This window comes from Gymnoscopelus braueri (assembly GCF_963280865.1).
Source record: "Gymnoscopelus braueri genome assembly, chromosome: 2".
NCBI lineage: Eukaryota > Metazoa > Chordata > Actinopteri > Myctophiformes > Myctophidae > Gymnoscopelus > Gymnoscopelus braueri.
Window position 1 is genome coordinate 15,923,137 of NC_137604.1, and position 16,808 is coordinate 15,939,944.

General features: G+C 43.8%; 1 protein-coding gene across 1 annotated transcript; it reads right to left on the bottom strand.

The window, feature by feature from the left end:
- Nucleotides 1-62: 62 nt before the first annotated feature.
- On the bottom strand, nucleotides 63-16,786 carry LOC308074331 (uncharacterized protein). The gene is made up of 5 exons (XM_080413742.1): nucleotides 16,012-16,786; nucleotides 15,177-15,286; nucleotides 7,439-7,610; nucleotides 4,601-4,683; nucleotides 63-2,323 (listed from the first exon to the last, which is right to left on the bottom strand). Exons 2-5 carry the CDS (start codon nucleotides 15,267-15,269, stop codon nucleotides 1,646-1,648), a joined length of 1,026 nt encoding a protein of 341 aa, XP_080269868.1. The 5' UTR covers nucleotides 15,270-15,286; nucleotides 16,012-16,786; the 3' UTR covers nucleotides 63-1,645.
- Between the last annotated feature and the right edge of the window lie 22 nt (nucleotides 16,787-16,808).

Below are 16,808 nucleotides of genomic sequence, written 5' to 3' on the forward strand. Positions count from 1 at the left end.
GAAACAAGGAGACCACGCCATGTCAATATCAGCTGACGTTTCACTGGTCGCAGGAAAATGTATTTGGACAGATTTAATTTTAACCCACCATCCACAGTGGCAGGTGTATTACAATATTTATGCATCCGTCACATGTTTACCCGCCAAACCCATTACAGGCAGAGCAGACAAGCAAAGCAGCCACAGTTTCCAATCTGTCAGCATTCGGCTGTAAAGGAGTATCGCACGGTCCTATGGGGGGAGTACTTTCCTGCATTCACCCAGCAGATGGAACCGGTGACCTTCTGATTAACCAGACAACCTCTCTACCCACTCAGCTACACCCTCGCTACCGCCGTACTGACTAAACAAGACAAAACTCTAGCCTCTCCCAAAAAGTGAAATTAGCAATAAGTGACAAAAGCCTTTTTATTTTTTAAGCTGTACTGGTTTGATTCCAGAGAACACAGGGTCATTCACTTTTAACTTACGACATACATAAATGACCACATGAACTTTGAAGTGAAAGAAATGTGGCAACTCGTTGTTGTTATCGTCTCTGTCGGGTGGAAACCTGTCCAAAACTGCTACTTTTCAGGATTGAAATTCAAAAATAGCAGATCTGCTGCTTTTGTGTGACGCTGTAGTAAGGTAGGGCATTGATTTAGGAAAAAGAATAAGTAGATAATAGGTTTCTGCCCGACAGCAACGGTATGCTTAATTCATACTCTGTTGCACGACAGGTGTTGCATGCAGACAATACAATAATCTACAAGCTCAACGCATTGAGACACAGTGTAAGCTTGTAGATCTGCTGCAGTTCTTTAAGCATGCAACAAACTATAAATGAGGGCTTTAGGAGCTGTTGCACTGATACAGAGGACTGACGGAAACGGTGACTATGAATGAATACGACTGTGAAGTGGACAGTTGCTGGTAGAGACGTGGACTGGAACTGCTGCTCTACGACAATATGGTGTTTTAAAAGAAAAGTCGAGTTTTAAAAGAGAATATAAATGAAAAAGATAAAAACCCAAAACAAATGCATCAAGAAATGGGGAGTGCACTTTGAGACACTTGAGTGTTATAAGGAATTTCTGATTGCCAAATAGCATCACACACACACAGACACACACGCGCACGCGGAAAGAGGGGGAAGGAGCAAGCAAACGGACTGGAGTGAATGTATGAAGGGCCAAAGACAAGGTGGAGTGTTCTTAACACTCAAACACAACACGACAACCTGAGACTAGTGTCATAGATGGATTGAGGGGAGGGGGGTCTAGAGGAAGGGGGTCGAGTGTGAGAGAAGAGGTGATGGAGAGAGAGAGAGAGAGAGAGCTAGGGCAGAGCTCAATGGCGATTTCAAGAGAGAGAGGGAGAGACAGAGAGAGAGAGAGAGAGGGGAGAGAGAGAGGGAGAGGAGAAATAGTGCAACAGAGAAATAAGTAAAGCAAGAGACCCTCTTGGATGGGACAAACTGGTGGGAGTGGAGGGGGACACAAGGAAGGAGGGAGTCTGAGTGGGAGAAGGAGAAAAGAGAAGCTCGGGGGGGAGGGGGGGGGGTCTGACACCGGGGCTGGAGGTCGGGGGGAGGGGTAAAGATGGAGAGACTGAACGAGGGATCGAGAAGGATTTCGAGAACAGCAATAGAGCGCTAGTGCTTTCAGGAATATGGCTGAGGTACTCCATATCCTGGTCTGTAGACGGGCCGCCCCGTGGGGGAATGGGAGTTGGAGTAGCCGGGCGCCGCCGGGTAGCTGTAGCCGCCGTAGGAGTAGGAGGCCGGGTAGGGCACCGCGCCGGCCGGGGGCTGGCTGGGGGTGTACTGCCCGAACGCCGAGCCCGGGTGCGGCGCGGGGAAGGTGGGCTGGGTGGGGTAAGGGCAGGCGGCGGGGGCTCTGGGGGGGTGGTAGCCCGCCGCCGGGGTGAACGGCGAGCCGGGGCTGGGGTAGGGAGGGAACTGGGACGGCGGGTTGGCGGGGGCGGCGGCGGCTGCCGCCGGCATCGGGGGAGGGTTGTTGGAGGGAGCGACGGGGTAGGGGGCGTAGGGCATGCCAGAGGAGGGGGCGCCCCCCGCGGCGCTCGGGTGCGTCGGGCCGGCGGGATGCTGCCTCTGCTGATCCGACGTCGCCGCCGCCGTCGTCGTCGTCTGCTGACTCTGGTCGGCGCACGTGGATGATGTCATGATGGAGGGGTCGGCGCTCTCGCTCCTCTGCCGCAAGACGTCCTGGAACTTCTCCACCCGCACGCGTCTCCTGTGAGCGAGGGAGCGCAGCGACAGGAAGCGCTCCAGGAAGGAGTCCAGAGGCAGGGAGCCTTCTAGGAACTCGTCAGCTAACGTCTGGTTGGAGGGAGGGGGAGAGAGGGGGAGGGACAGAGGGGGAGGGACAGAGGGGGAGGGACAGAGAGGGGGAGGGACAGAGAGGGGGGGGGACACGGTGACAGTTATTAGATGTTGAACGTACAAGGCTGATCAGTGTTGCCAAGTCTGTAGTTTTTAACACATTGAGTGCCAAAAACGGTCCGGACCGTTTTTGAGAAGCCATGCATTGTGTGCCAAAAACGGTTATGACCGTTTTTGGGGAAAAAAAATTAAATTGAAGATTTAGACTCCAATCCACTTCCTGGTTAACTTATGACTTCAAAAGCCTGTATCTCGGCTCCTGTGTACTTTTTTTCTAAAATATGTATTTTTGACTATTTTCGACTATTTTCAACTGGCTGCAACTATGGAGCGGATTACCTAATGTTTTTAATTTTTTCCCCCCGATTGTACGAGACCTCTGTGTGTGTAATGAGGGGATCACCTTGAGGACGGTGATCACTGAAAATATTTTGTGACTACTTGAAAAAGGTTAAAAAAATGTTAAAAATCCAGGCACCGACTGTACCCCGTTTTAAAAAAGCCCTGGCACTCAATGTGTTAACATGAACTGGAAAACAAACTACGAAATCAACCTAGGGTTTTATCCCCCTTTTAAGCCCTATTCACATATAGTGTAACTGCAATAGCTTGTAGATTGGCTATTTATGACATTTTCTAACATTTCCGCCTATAATGACAGGCTCAAAATAAGGACACGCGGGTTAAATGGTTAAGATGACGTTTCTCAGACCTTCTGACCATCCAATCTTATGTGTTTTTCATATTCAGTTAGATAACAAGGTCAAAAGGCAAGAACTGGTTCTAACGTCCAGCTTTGTCGAGCGTCTATACGAACACAATTGTGTTTGGGGGAGGAAAGCCGGGCGGGGGGGGAGATATTTGTCACCGCACGTACTCCTACAGACTGGGGTGGCTTCTGTCAGCAGGGAGTGTTGGGCGGGAGGAGTAGGACGAAGGCTCTATGTCCTCCTCCTCACTGGCAGGTGAGTCAGTAGGATATTACAGCAGTGACAACACACAAATGGGGAGGAATTAATTGGCACGATGACTCAATTGGGGAGAAAAAGGCTTAAAAAGCAACAAAAAAAAGGGGCAAAAAACTAAAATAATACTTGCATTCAATCATTCCTAACATGTTGAGCGGGTCGGTTTGCCTGGTGGAAGCCAAGAATAGTGTAATCTTTAGATTCACATAGAAAGTGGTGTGTAGGTGTGTACTGACAAAATTGGATATTTGCTCAACATTGTTTTAAATGAGTTGCAGTCGCAAAGTATTGATGAACAAGGTGCAATATCTATTTGCATGGCCCAGCTAAGACTGTGGACTGAACAGTGTCATATGCTGTACCTATGATTTGTGTATGTGCAACAATATCAGACACTTAAGTAATTTATTCTACTGCCTTCTCAATGTGGCCTACTTATTATTATGTATTTATACCTATAATTACCCAGGTGATGTTCGCTGAGAACTAATTCTATTTTTCACACACACACACACACACACACACACACACACACACACACACACACACACACACACACACACACACACACACACACACACACACACACACACACACACACACACACACACACACACACACACACACACACACACACACACACACACACACACACACACACAGGGGTCCAGCGCCTTGATCAAGGGCACTTCAGCGGTGTTGGGGGAGGGTATAGTGGTGGCCATTCACTTCCCACACTCAGGAGGTAGAGCGGCCACTTGGGAACCAAAAGGTACCCAGTTCGATCACGGCTCCCCCAGAGTTAGTGTCAAAGTGTCCTTGAGCAAGACACTGAACACCTAATTGCACCCGATGAGCAGGTTGGTGCCTTGCATGGTAAAGGCGCTAAATAAATGGACCATTTACTATTTTATTTCATCTGGGTGGGGTCTGGGGAATCGAACCGGGAACCTTTCAGTTACAAACTCGATCCTCTAACCTATAGGCCACCGCTGCCCCTTAGGGAATAACATGGCAAGCAAAGCTGGACATCGGTTTAATATCTATTTTATATTGTTTAATAATGTGCCTAACACAACCACTTTAACATCCATTTAACATTAGATCTCAACTTAGGTTGACGGCCCTCATCTCTGGCTGCTGACAGAATGCATTGTGGGCATGATACTGTCGGTTCAGCAGCCAGTGCCAGCACTAAAAGCTCTGAAACATCCATTTTGATTTGATGGAGACTTTAAGTACAGACCTCAGACTCTGCCTCTGTGTTGCTGCCCTCTGTCTGTAGCCTGGAGAACAACGCCTCTGGAGACACCTGACCTATGATCCCATCTGGAGAAGAACAGGGAGGGACAGGGGACAAAAAAACTGTAAACATCAAACTTTCATGCCAGACACAAATATTTAAATTGAATTCTTATTTTGCTTTTCACCACTGAAGCCATATTTTATACTTTCAAAAGCAGGATAGAGATAGCTGCAGCTAATTAAAGTAATGATGTGTCAGTTTGATTCAGATGTGCCAAAGAAGCAAGCACTGACAACAGTGTTATTGTCAGTGCTTGCTAAGTGGTAACACCTAAATCAAATCAACCCACAGTTAATTGCATTAGCTGCAGTGTTTACTGTGCTATGACACCGTGATGAAGGCAGCAGAGTATAAATGTAAGTAAAGCTCAAATACTCTGATACACAGCAATGTTGCTTGTCGACAAGAACTGATACGAAAGCTAAGTGTAGCATCTTGTTGCTGCCTCCGTGCCTCATTGTTGGTAAACGCTGCCATTCTCCTGGAGGTCAATTAAGGAAGAACTTTATTAATCCCATCTGGGGGAAATTCAGTTTCACCCTGCTGATGGCTACAAAAGCTCCAGTACATCCAGAACAGCGCTGCTAGGGTTCCGAGATGAGAGTGCGTACATACGAGCACATCACACTCATCCTCCCTTCACTGCACTGGCTTCCCATCTCCTCCCGCACAGAATACAACATCTCTCCGTTAACCCGTCAATGCATCCACGGTAACTCCAACCATTTGAGTGACCCCGTAACCTTTTCTCTAGTGCAGTGGTTCTCAAATGTTGTAATTCCAAGGAACCCCATAACTCCCGTAGTTACAGACCTGTAACGGTTTATTTAGACCCTCTCAAGGATCCCTGAGGGTCCCTGGACCACACTTTGTGTAGGCCTGGGGTTCCCAAACTTTTACATGCCAAGGACGCCATAATAACGATAACGAATAACGAGAAAATAGCCGATGTACAAGTTCACATGCGTTATCATGTGATGCTTGCGAGCTTGTAGATCAGCTAGTTTCACTATTTGTCAAATGCATGATGGAGTATACAGGGCTTAAGTGGTTAAATAAAGGTTGAAAGCATTAATGAATGAATGACCTGACAAGTCAAACATTGTTAACGTTCCACACTGTTGAGCACATAGTCCGGAGAAATGCACAACTGGAAAATCTTCATTCTTCATTTACACATAGCTGACAGATAGCTGAACTTAATAGAAAGACAGAGACATCAGCATGTGTTGACTAGATGGTTGATTGAAATAGCCTTAAATACTCACTTTGCCACAATCCACAAATGCATGTCACACACACACACACACACACACACCAAGGCATGTCGAGCAAAAGAGAAATTCCTAAGAACGGACAACATGTTGAGCGAGTCGGGCGATGGCCGAGTTGAGCAGCTAGTCACACCTTGGCCTCAGTCAAACTAACTGGACTAATTTTCCATTGCATAGTCCCGCCTCGGCATGCCAATCATTTTTTTCTTCCCATTAGTACCTGGTACAGCTGAAACGATACCATATGGTATCAAGAATATAGCAGATCAACGTGTAGCGATGCATTGTGAGTTTGTGGATCCGCTATTTTTGCCATCTTTGAAAATCAATCATTTTATTATAATTGATTATTTTTTATAATCAAATACATTAATTTGTTTAATTAACTGTTGCACCCCTATTATACAGCGTAGAGACAGGGAACACAGAGAGAGTAGGCGAGTGACATGCAGCAAAAGGTCTGGCTGGCTGGGAATCGAACCGAGGACACGCTCTGAGGCATAGAGCCCATGTATACAGTATGCACCCTAACCACTTGACTATCAGGTTGTCCGGCAAGGTTTTTTCAAGATGGCATTTTGACCATGGCATTCTATGATTCTACTTACTGTAGGGCAACTTTTGCATCTACATCTAAAAAAGGAAAAAACAAACAAACATATACATAAAATATGGGGGAACAAATGACAATGACCCCCTCCCCCGACTTTACATGCCACTGAAACAGATTACATTTGTCTTCATCCAACTAGCCATGACTTTTTTAGTCAATAGACTGTCAGAGGGCAATGAGGAGATGCATACAGTATGTCAAATCCTATTTTCAAACAAGAGGAGTAATTGTATATGTCTGTGGTCTGGGCCGGATGCCTTTCCTTCTCCTCTTTCACTTGCGGGCCAATGCAGTAAATGCAAAGAGAGAACTCCGTTAGTCCCGCGGGGGGGGGGGGGGGGATGATTCAGTTTCAGTTTGACCCAGCTGATGGCTGCTCAGATGGTTATGAGCGCCCGTGGGGGAGCAGTTATGGGTTAAGAGACACATCCGACACATAGGCTGGAGGAGAACCGGCAACCTCCTGATTACCAAACGGCCTCTCAAGCCCACTAAGCTACCACTGCCGCAGTAATGCCATTATCCATCAACTCTTTATATTCTACTGCACACCAATCCATTTTCTTAACCATTATTCTATAGATTAATTTTTTGATTAATTGAACAATTGAGTGTGAGACTGTTTTTTGGATAATTCATTGTATCTTTTATATAGACGGTGTTGCCGACGCGTTTCACTGTTATACCGGTTCCTCACTGTTTCAATATTTTGCCGGTCATTCCACGAAAAATCTGGTGTGCAGCACGCACACCGACATACATGACGTCGACAAACTCCAAAAAAAATTATAATAAATAAATACATTTTGGAGGATGGTGCCCCAACTGAAGTTGGTGCCCTGTGCTGCAGCACCTAAAGCCCTTCCATTAAGCCCCCACCGTCTCTCTCACCTCTCAGGGCACAGTGTTGTCTGTATGCGTCTCTGACGGTCTCTAGCTGGGAGTATCTCTCCACCAGGACCTCTCTCTGCATCTCCAGGCGGGGTTTCATGTCCAGATTCTGCTCGGCTAGGCTGCGGTTGGATGCCAGCGCCATCTCCCTCTCCAGCTGAATGTTCTGGATCTTGGGGAAGGAAAGTGGATAGAATCATTATAATAATTTTAATGGACGATTAATCGTCATAGCATAAACATGTTGCGAGTCATACAGATGACTGAAAACGATCCAAACAATTATGCAAAATAATTGCGATTATCTCAAATAATTGTGATCAGACGATTAAGTGTGACAGGCCTAGATATAATGTTTAACCGGTCCTTCTAAAAGTTTGTCCAAACTGTGAACGGTGATCGTTGCGTGTTTTGGCCACACCTCACGTTACAGTCCGTCTGACAGGCACAACAGTACTTCATTTATAATTTGTATAATTTGTATTACGACTGCAACTATGGAGTATTTACTATTTTTTTAACTTTTTGCCTATATAATATCATGCCCAAAATAAGTGTTGATTAATTAACCGATTTTATTAAAAAAAAAAAAAAAAAATATCATAGATTCAACTGATTAGTTTGATATAAATGTTGTACCCCTAATCTAATCTGCATTTAGAGTGCACAGCTCGAAAGTCAAAGTTCTCTGGCTCTCCCCACCTATTGTGTGACGTCACTCAGACTAATTGTAACGAGTAAAACGTACAAACTCACACTCAAAAATACAGACATGAGATAAATGTCAGTACTATAGTGTTCAAGAGTAGGTATGCGTGTCTATATGTGGGAGGTGTTGGGAAAAACTAAAGTATGTACATCTCAATGACAAGCATTTATCAACTTTATTCTAAGGCATTTGCCACATGAACCCTAGTTTCTGGGCACGTCACTCATAATGGGCACACATCTGACATAAGTAGGCAAACAATCTTCAAAGATGTACTGACATTCAGCGACATTTGCAAATCTACAACCTCATAATGCAACGCAATGTGTTGTGAGACTGTAGATCTGCTATTTTCACTATATGACATACAGTGACAGGGTTTAAGTGGTTAAAGGGAAACACTGACTCACACTGTTGTTGTGCATTTCAGTTAATTGTTAATAGTTGTAATATTCAGGCTGGCACATTTTTGTGTCCCAGAGGGAAAGTTGGAGGTGCTGTAACCAAGGATAAAAAGCTAAAGATATTATAGTCTGAATGTCAGAAAGAATGCAGATGGATGGATACAACAAACTAGGGGTTCTTTCCAACACCATGATGTTGGAGTATCTCTCTTTAAACAAATAAATAAATACTTAAGTAGGCAGTGCCTGTTTTCACTTTCTCCTTATTTGACACTGTAGGAAAGTTGATAGGGAGAAGGTATAGGGGAGATTTGATACTAGTCCTGCACGACCTGCAGGAACAGGTGCAGTTCCTGAGACAAACATCTTCTGAACCACATTTCATATCATGCATAATATCAAGCATTAGTAGCTTTCATATTGAAAATGATGCCGACAGATTGAGTGACATACTCAATCTTATATATATAAAATTATTTCTAAACCATACTTTCCTCTAGCACTTAAATCGTCATCTATAGGATCATGTGATCTAAATATACTGGTGCCGATGCCTTTCCAAACAAGATTTTTGGGAAAAATACAGATGCACATTTTTTTATTTTCCTGAAATATATAAAAAATACATTTACATGTTGCAATGCCACGTGCTGTGAGCTTGCAGAGTGGTTATTTTTGCTATTTGTTGAACAACAAAATTAAATATGGCTTAAGTGATCTGGATGAAGTTCCTGGGGAAGCGGCTATTTTACATTTTCCGGCTGCTGATCACAAACAAAACCTCTCATATACCTGCTAGTAGTAACTTCTCGTTAACCAGGCAGGCTGTGGAACCCTGGTTATTTATAGTAAAGGCCTATGGGAGCGGTTTGTGTGTGCGCGTGTGTGTGTGTGTGTGTGTGTGTGTGTGTGTGTGTGTGTGTGTGTGTGTGTGTGTGTGTGTGTGTGTGTGTGTGTGTTGGGGGGGGGGGGGGGGGGGGGGGGAGACATTACACAACACATGGCTGATCAGCATAACCACAGTCTTGCAATGTTGGTCACTGAGCAGTTGACGGTTGGTTTTATGAGACTCTGACTATGGAGACTAACCAAGAACCTTCCATGAAACTTTCCAGAACCTATGAACTTCTGTGATTGATGTTTGTTTATGTTTCCATGATAACCAGAACCAAGGGCCTGAAGAGCGAGTTACAGCATAGAACTACAGCTCACTCTCGAAATCAGTTTGTCAAATTAAAAACAATCATAAATGCTATAAAAAAATCACACCCTGTGTGAAGTGGGCGGTGTCTTGCTAGCTAATCACAATACTGAATGGAGTCAACCAATCATGTACAAAAGATAAATACATTTATTGAAACACTCTTTATGATTGACGAAACCATAACTTGAAAAAAACCAATTTTTGGTTTTTTTCAAGTTATGGTTGCTTATATAGGGCTATGCACATGTGTCATGTGACACTGTCACAGCGCAGGATAATTCTACAAATTTCCTGGGCCCAGATCACAGCGCAGGAAAATGTACATTTTTCCAAATCTCACTTATAGGGGCGGTTTCACCGCCCAAAAATATATATGTATGAACTACTACCACCATTATTACTGTTTTTTTAACTAATACAATTGGCTCATATGTAGAACATTATAGAAATGAACTGCAACTTTCCTCTTCTACCCCAAATTTGAACCCGGTTTCCTGCGCAAGTGCTGACATTTTTTACCAGTGAGCCATTAGAGCCTACCTGATTACTAAGGGGATAAATTGAATCTTGACCATCAGGTGAAAATTTGTGTCTGATGATCCTGTGTCTATGTGAGACATGACCTTTGACACAATTTAAATGTCTCAATAGAAGAGTAGGGAGACCAAATTGTAGACAAAACGTTATATTGTACTAACATACAGATTGGACAAAACAGCATTTTATCCAATTAAAAAGAAGCTATATAGTGCCACTTTAAATGACCCAACTTTGATAGGAAGGACAGTCAGATGACTCAATGAATGTGCTTTGTGGATGAAATATCACACACATCTTCTTTACCCACAAATATTTGAAATCTAATTTCTCGAATTGTTCTCAGAAGTACATTTTAGGACAGTTGCTGTTAACTCATTGAGTGCCATTAACGTGTTTCACGTGTTTTAGCGCTATGGTGCAACGTGCCATTAACGTGTTTCACGTGTTTTTGAAAAAAATAGAAAAAAACGTTTTAAAAAAATAAATAAACATTTTTTTTTGCTTTTGAACCCAAGATATCATTATCTGAAGATTTGCAGCTCCATCCACTCCTTGTTTAACTTATAACTGAAAAAGGCTGTATCTCGCTTCCTAAGCCCTTTTTTTTTACTTTGAAAAAATAAAAAAATAAAAATTGTAATGGCCAGAAATAGATAATAATAATTTGGGCACTCAATGAGTTAAAGGCGGTATTGTGTTGCTCAAGCGTCTGGTTGCAGTGTTGTCATCTCAGTTTGATCAATCAATAGCACTGCTTACTGCTTGGTTAACTCATTGGTTAGCACATTGATTAACATGTTGTCACTAAATGTACTGAGTCACACACTACAGGCAATGCTCGACGCAATACCATATGACATGATAACGACTCCGAGATTATATTTTAGGTATGGCGGTATGTCATTTTCCGAGTATCCTGCTAATCTGCTAATCTGCTATTTGAGCATTGGCTGCCTGGTAAATTATTCTTAGTTTTTCTTTTATGGGTACGACTTTATTTGGTGGCGCAATATATTCATACGGCATTCTCCATTTTCTTTACTAAACTTAGGCTATATCCACACGGAGACGTTTTTAGGTGAAACCGCATAAGTTTTTAATCGTTTGCACGTTTTGGCCACACGGAGCCGGCGTTTTAGGTCCGCAATACGCTTATTTTTGAAAACGGGTCCCAGAGTGAATAAATCTGAAAACGCCACCCTTGCGTCTCCGTGTGTACAACCAAATACGGCAATACGCATCTTTCCTGAACCGATGACGCTATAGCTCCACCTCTCGCTTAAACCCGCCCCCCCATACCCCCACCCCCCCCGCCCCGTCCCGTCCCCCCACCCCCGAAGACGCCACCCTTGCGTCTCCGTGTGTACAACCAAATACGCATCTTTCCTGAAACGATGATGCTATAGCTCCACCTCTCGCTTAACCCGCATGCGCCAAGCACCCCCCCCTGCATGCGTCCCCCCCGACCGACCCCCCCCCCCCCCCCCGACCCTGCATGCGCCGCCGCCCGCACCCCCCCAACAACAAACACCCGACCCCGTCAGCGTTGCGTTCGTTTTTAATGCGATGGGGCTTTTACAGCGCTGCTCCTACACTACCACCTTCAGCAACAAGTGGACATGGAGTAAATGTACTTAGTTACTTTCCGCTTAGTTACTTTCACGTGCATATAAATGAGCCATGCGGTCTTATAAGAATGAAAACAAACGCCTTTTGTTGGCCATGGATCACATGACGGTCGTCTGTTACGACGATCATGGATGAACTTCAACCTGGTGTTTGCACTTTCTCCATTTATAACCCGTTCATCTACATAAACGTTCATATTTCTAATATAAAGTGCTGACCCCATGGCCACGGATGTTACAATTATGTATGGGCCCGCATAAGTACACCTATCTTCCGTATTGTTCAATAAAAATCATTTTAATCCGATTGGTGGCCATTGACTTCGAATTTTCTCCATTGACTTTCAGTTACGCGACCCTACCGGTTGGGAGGAGTATTGCACTCTAATACATTATAACTCTATGAGAAAATGGCTGCCGATCGGATTAAAATGCTTTTTATTGAACAATACGGAAGATACGGGTACTTATACCCACTCGAAGTGAATTTTAACATCCATGGCCATGAGTTAAGTACTTTATATTTGAAATCTGAACGTTTATGTAGATGTGCGGGTTGTAAATAGAGAAAGTACAAACACCAGGTTGAATTCAGCCAGGACGCTAGTGGCTAAACTAGCAGTTTGAATGGGACGTTTACGGCCGTATTAGCTAAATCTGGCATTTAAAAAAAAAAGAATTTATATCGAATATCTTAAATACAATGAAACAAACACATTTAGGCTCTCTACCTGTGCTCAAAATAGCATGACAGCACACAATAAAAATATAAACATGTGTTGATGAGACCGAGTCTGGGTGAGAATCAGCGTTGCCATGTCGGCTTATTATAAGCGACTTTGGGCAGAACTTTTTCTGGCTTTTTCTGTAAAGTTGCTTGTAAAATTGGTAGTTGCGGGTTGCGTTTTTTGTGTGGCTTATTTATAAAGTGTTCTTGCTTATTTAGGCTTGCTTCCAATTTTTTTTTTTAAATTTAAACCAGTGGTTTTCAAATATTTTCATGAAAATGTTCTGTGCCAGAGCATTAGTGTGGTTAGAATGTTTAAAAAAAAAAAAAAGTATTCTTCATTTTATTGCAAGAGTTTTTTTTTAATAGCCTATGTACAAGCTCACGTGAGCTTGTAGATCGGCTATTTTCAAGTAGCTGATGTCACTAAGCCACTTCTTTTGGGCTTGTTTTCATAGACCTGGTTGCTTATTTCTCTCGCAAAATCTGGCAACACAGGTTCCGTTCCGTTCACTTACTAGCTCAATGATTAATGAATGAACAGTATAATAATAATAATAATAATAATAATACTTCGCTAATAATATCAATAATAATATATAAATAATCAGTACTCAAGATGACTATATTTCATTTTCGGTTCAGGTGAACCATGCAGTCTATGAAATGAATGATTGTGACTCTGTCATGATCTGGGGCACAGATGTAATGACATTTTTTCCAGGTAGCGTGCCTTTGCGTCCGCGTTCAGCTTCTCTCTGTATGGTATGTCTCTGTCACGCATTGTGTGTGTATGTGTTGTAGACTTTACACAGACTGTGCGTTCAGGAGACGTTGTGAGTAGCTGTCAATGTTGTTGATTCTCGACTATAGTCGACCATGGGTCAAATTCATTTGGGTGGAAGAAGTACTCGGATATTTTACTTAAGTAAAAGTAGCAATACCACAATATAAAAATACTCTGTTACAAGTAAAAGGCCTGTGCTCAAAATGTTACTTGAGTTCAATCAAAGTAAAAGTACAAAAGTATTGGCAACAAAATATACTTAAAGTACTGAAATGTTTGAAAATAGCTGATCTACAAGCTCACAATGCCTCGCGATGTGCGTTGTGAGCTTGTAGATCGGCTATTTTTAAATAGTCTATGTAAAATAGGGCAAATAGATAAATATAAATGTTTTATAATGTCATGATTATATCTGCAAAGTCACTAGTATTAACTAAAGCGTTCAAATAATTGTAGTGGAGTAAAAGTACAATATTTTCCTCTGAGATGTAGTGGAGTAGAAGTAAAAGTATTGAAATTTGGAAATACTCGAGTAAAGTGAAAAATACCTCAATTGTACTTAAGTACAGTACTTGAGTAAATGTACTTAGTAACTTTCCTCCACAGCACCACCCACAGGCCAGGCATATATACTACAGCGTTTTCAGTTTGTGGCGTTTTCACTGGTTTCGTGTGGACACACACATTTCTTGAGACGATTCCGTGTGTACGGTAAACTTTTTGAAAACGACTCTGTGACATTTTTTAAAACGTCTCCGTGTGGATGTGGCCTTAAGGTCTTCTCTCCTCAGGATATGATGCTTCTCAGCATATGTTTACCCTGTAGCCAGCAACAAAGTATCTTAGTAGTGCAAATACTCCCCCTTTCATAACAGACTTGCCATGGTGCCAAAACAATGAAAATAGGGAGGAAAAGCCTGGACATATTCTTAAGGGCACTTTAAGGGAGGTGGTTGAGTGAGAGAAGAATACTATTGCTCACTTACACCTATAGGCTCTGTGTATAACTGTAGTCCTGGTTTCCCGAAGGTAGCAAACACGTTTCCGGTTCTGGTTCAGTTTCCCCTAGCTTTGCTTGCCAATCAGGTGAAGCTATGTGAATCTGAATTGGAACTTAACTGTTAACAGGTATGTCACCTTTGGGAAACCGGGACTACAGGGCTACACAGAGCCTATTTTGGGGTTCAACAAGGCAGTGTTCTGGTCTCAACTCTAGGTGCATTTCTGTCTGACAATCATTATAATTGTGTCCTGCACTCAGCCAGTGAGCCAGACAGGCTCATGGGATGTCATGAAGCACTTAATGGCGTCCAGAGTACAAACCTGTTCCTGGACATGTCACATGTCATCTCTCATCTACTGTATACTCCTGTCTCTCTCTCTCTCTCTCTCTCTCTCTCTCTCTCTCTCTCTCTCTCTCTTTCGATTGTAATATACATAAAAGATTTTTTTTGGGGACTCACTTTACAAAGATCTAACATCACACAATGTTATCCAGCTGAAAACATCACCAGGTCACTCCTGATTTATTTATTTACTTGGTTGTGCGACACTAGTATGTACCAAAAATAGCTCACAACGCTGTGACACGTTGTGAGCTTGTAGATCTTCTGTGCACAACATATGTGTGCAAATAAGAAGCACCCTCAGCCTCACAACAAGCTGGTGATCTCTCTTTTTTTTTTAAACACCACTTTCATGAACACAGAAGTCATTTTCATAACGGGTCTCATTATTACCTCATCAGATTCCAGCGCCATGGACTCCACCCTCTCTGTGTTCTCCAGGAGCTCCTGCAGCTCTGATTGGCTCAGGTCCTGGAGCTTCTCCATTTGATTTGCCAGGATGGCTGCCCGTCACCAAGGAACCAGGAAATGAAAGTTAAAAACAGTGTAGAGGAATCAGAAAGTGAAATAAACGTCCAATCGCATTATGTCCCACACTGGCCTCGTCAATACGGGATCCAGACGTCAACCAGCTGTTTACACAACAGTCTAATCAATTATTAAACTTATTGTAAACAGTAGTAACACACATTACAATTTAACTCTCCCGTTTAGTGCCTCAGCTTTTCCCTGCACTGATAAGCCAACTAATATTAGATAATAAGATAACATTGGTAATAATACTGAAATTATGAATGCGCCTATAGGCCTATAGTCAAGCATTTATACTCGACGGCGTCGCTTGCCGAAAACATCATAATGCTACAAGCTAACGTTGACGCTTGTAGAACGGTTCTTTTCGGCGAGCGACACCGTAGTACGACCCAAAATTAGGCTTTCTTTTAAAACGTCAGAAATAGTGTGAGTTTCCCCAGCTAGCTAAAGGTTAGCATCTCGAGACACACGCACACACACACAGGGTGTATTGGATTAGACATAGGCCACAAAACACATCAACATGCCTTATTATCCTCAGTAGAACAGCAAAGGAACGAAGAGCTATAAAAGAGCAGATCTCCAAGCTCACAACGCGTTGCGGATACGACGCGTTGTGAGCTTGGAGATCTGCCTTTTGTTAATTTAGAGAGAGAGGGGGGGGGGCACTTGGTATTACTGTACTCCCACTTACCGGAACGCTAGCAAACCAGGCCGAAAGTGGTGGCGGACGGTGTCACCAGGCAGCGATCGGCGGCATTCAACAACAACAATAACACGGGTGGTGGTGGTGGTGGTGGTGCCGTGGTGACTGTGTCGGTGGTGGCACCCAGGTGACGACGTGACAGCGTCCGTCCGTCCGTCCAGCCTGGTGACTGTATGGCGACCCTCCCCTGGTTGACTTGACTGCTGCTGCGGCGGCTGAACTCCCTTCCTTCACCGATCACAACAACAACAACCTGACCGTAAAGGAGAGGACGAGACCCCGGGCCGGCCGGACGGGCGGGCGGGCGGCCTCGGCGTGGCCCGGGCTTCTCCTCCTGCTGGTGGTGGTGGTGGGTATGAAAGGTATTCGCTTTATTCTAGCTAAAGGTGACAGTTGGGTGGCAACGACAGTCCCGCAGGTATGTATGACGACAACGCTTGCTTTGCTTTAGCCGTCAACTTCTTCTACTGAGGGAGAAAAGCCTACCCTGAAGCCCAGTATAGACTCCGACGACGGCTTGCTGTGTGTTTTTTTTTTTTTTGGTTGCGGGACCTGAGCAGCAATAAAAAAATACCACAGAACGTCCGTGTGAAAGCGTAACGGCGGCCCCGCCACGCGGTCCCGACGACGGCTGGAGAGCGCGACGGTGTTTAATTTGACGAAAACACGAGAGAAGACCCCCGCGCCGTGACGGCAAAACGCGTCTATTTGTCGCTAAATAATATGGGAAAGTTTCTCGTCACACTCGCAAGGACCGCCGCCATTTCTGTTTTGGACTGGTCCAC

Excerpts from the sequence above, each read along its gene's own strand:
- LOC308074331 (XM_080413742.1), bottom strand. The coding sequence starts at position 15,269 with ATGGAGAAGCTCCAGGACCTGAGCCAATCAGAGCTGCAGGAGCTCCTG. Across the intron at positions 7,611-15,176 it reads TGGCGCTGGAATCTGATGAG|ATCCAGAACATTCAGCTGGA; the intron begins GTAATAATGAGA and ends TCCTTCCCCAAG. Across the intron at positions 4,684-7,438 it reads ACAACACTGTGCCCTGAGAG|ATGGGATCATAGGTCAGGTG; the intron begins GTGAGAGAGACG and ends GTTCTTCTCCAG.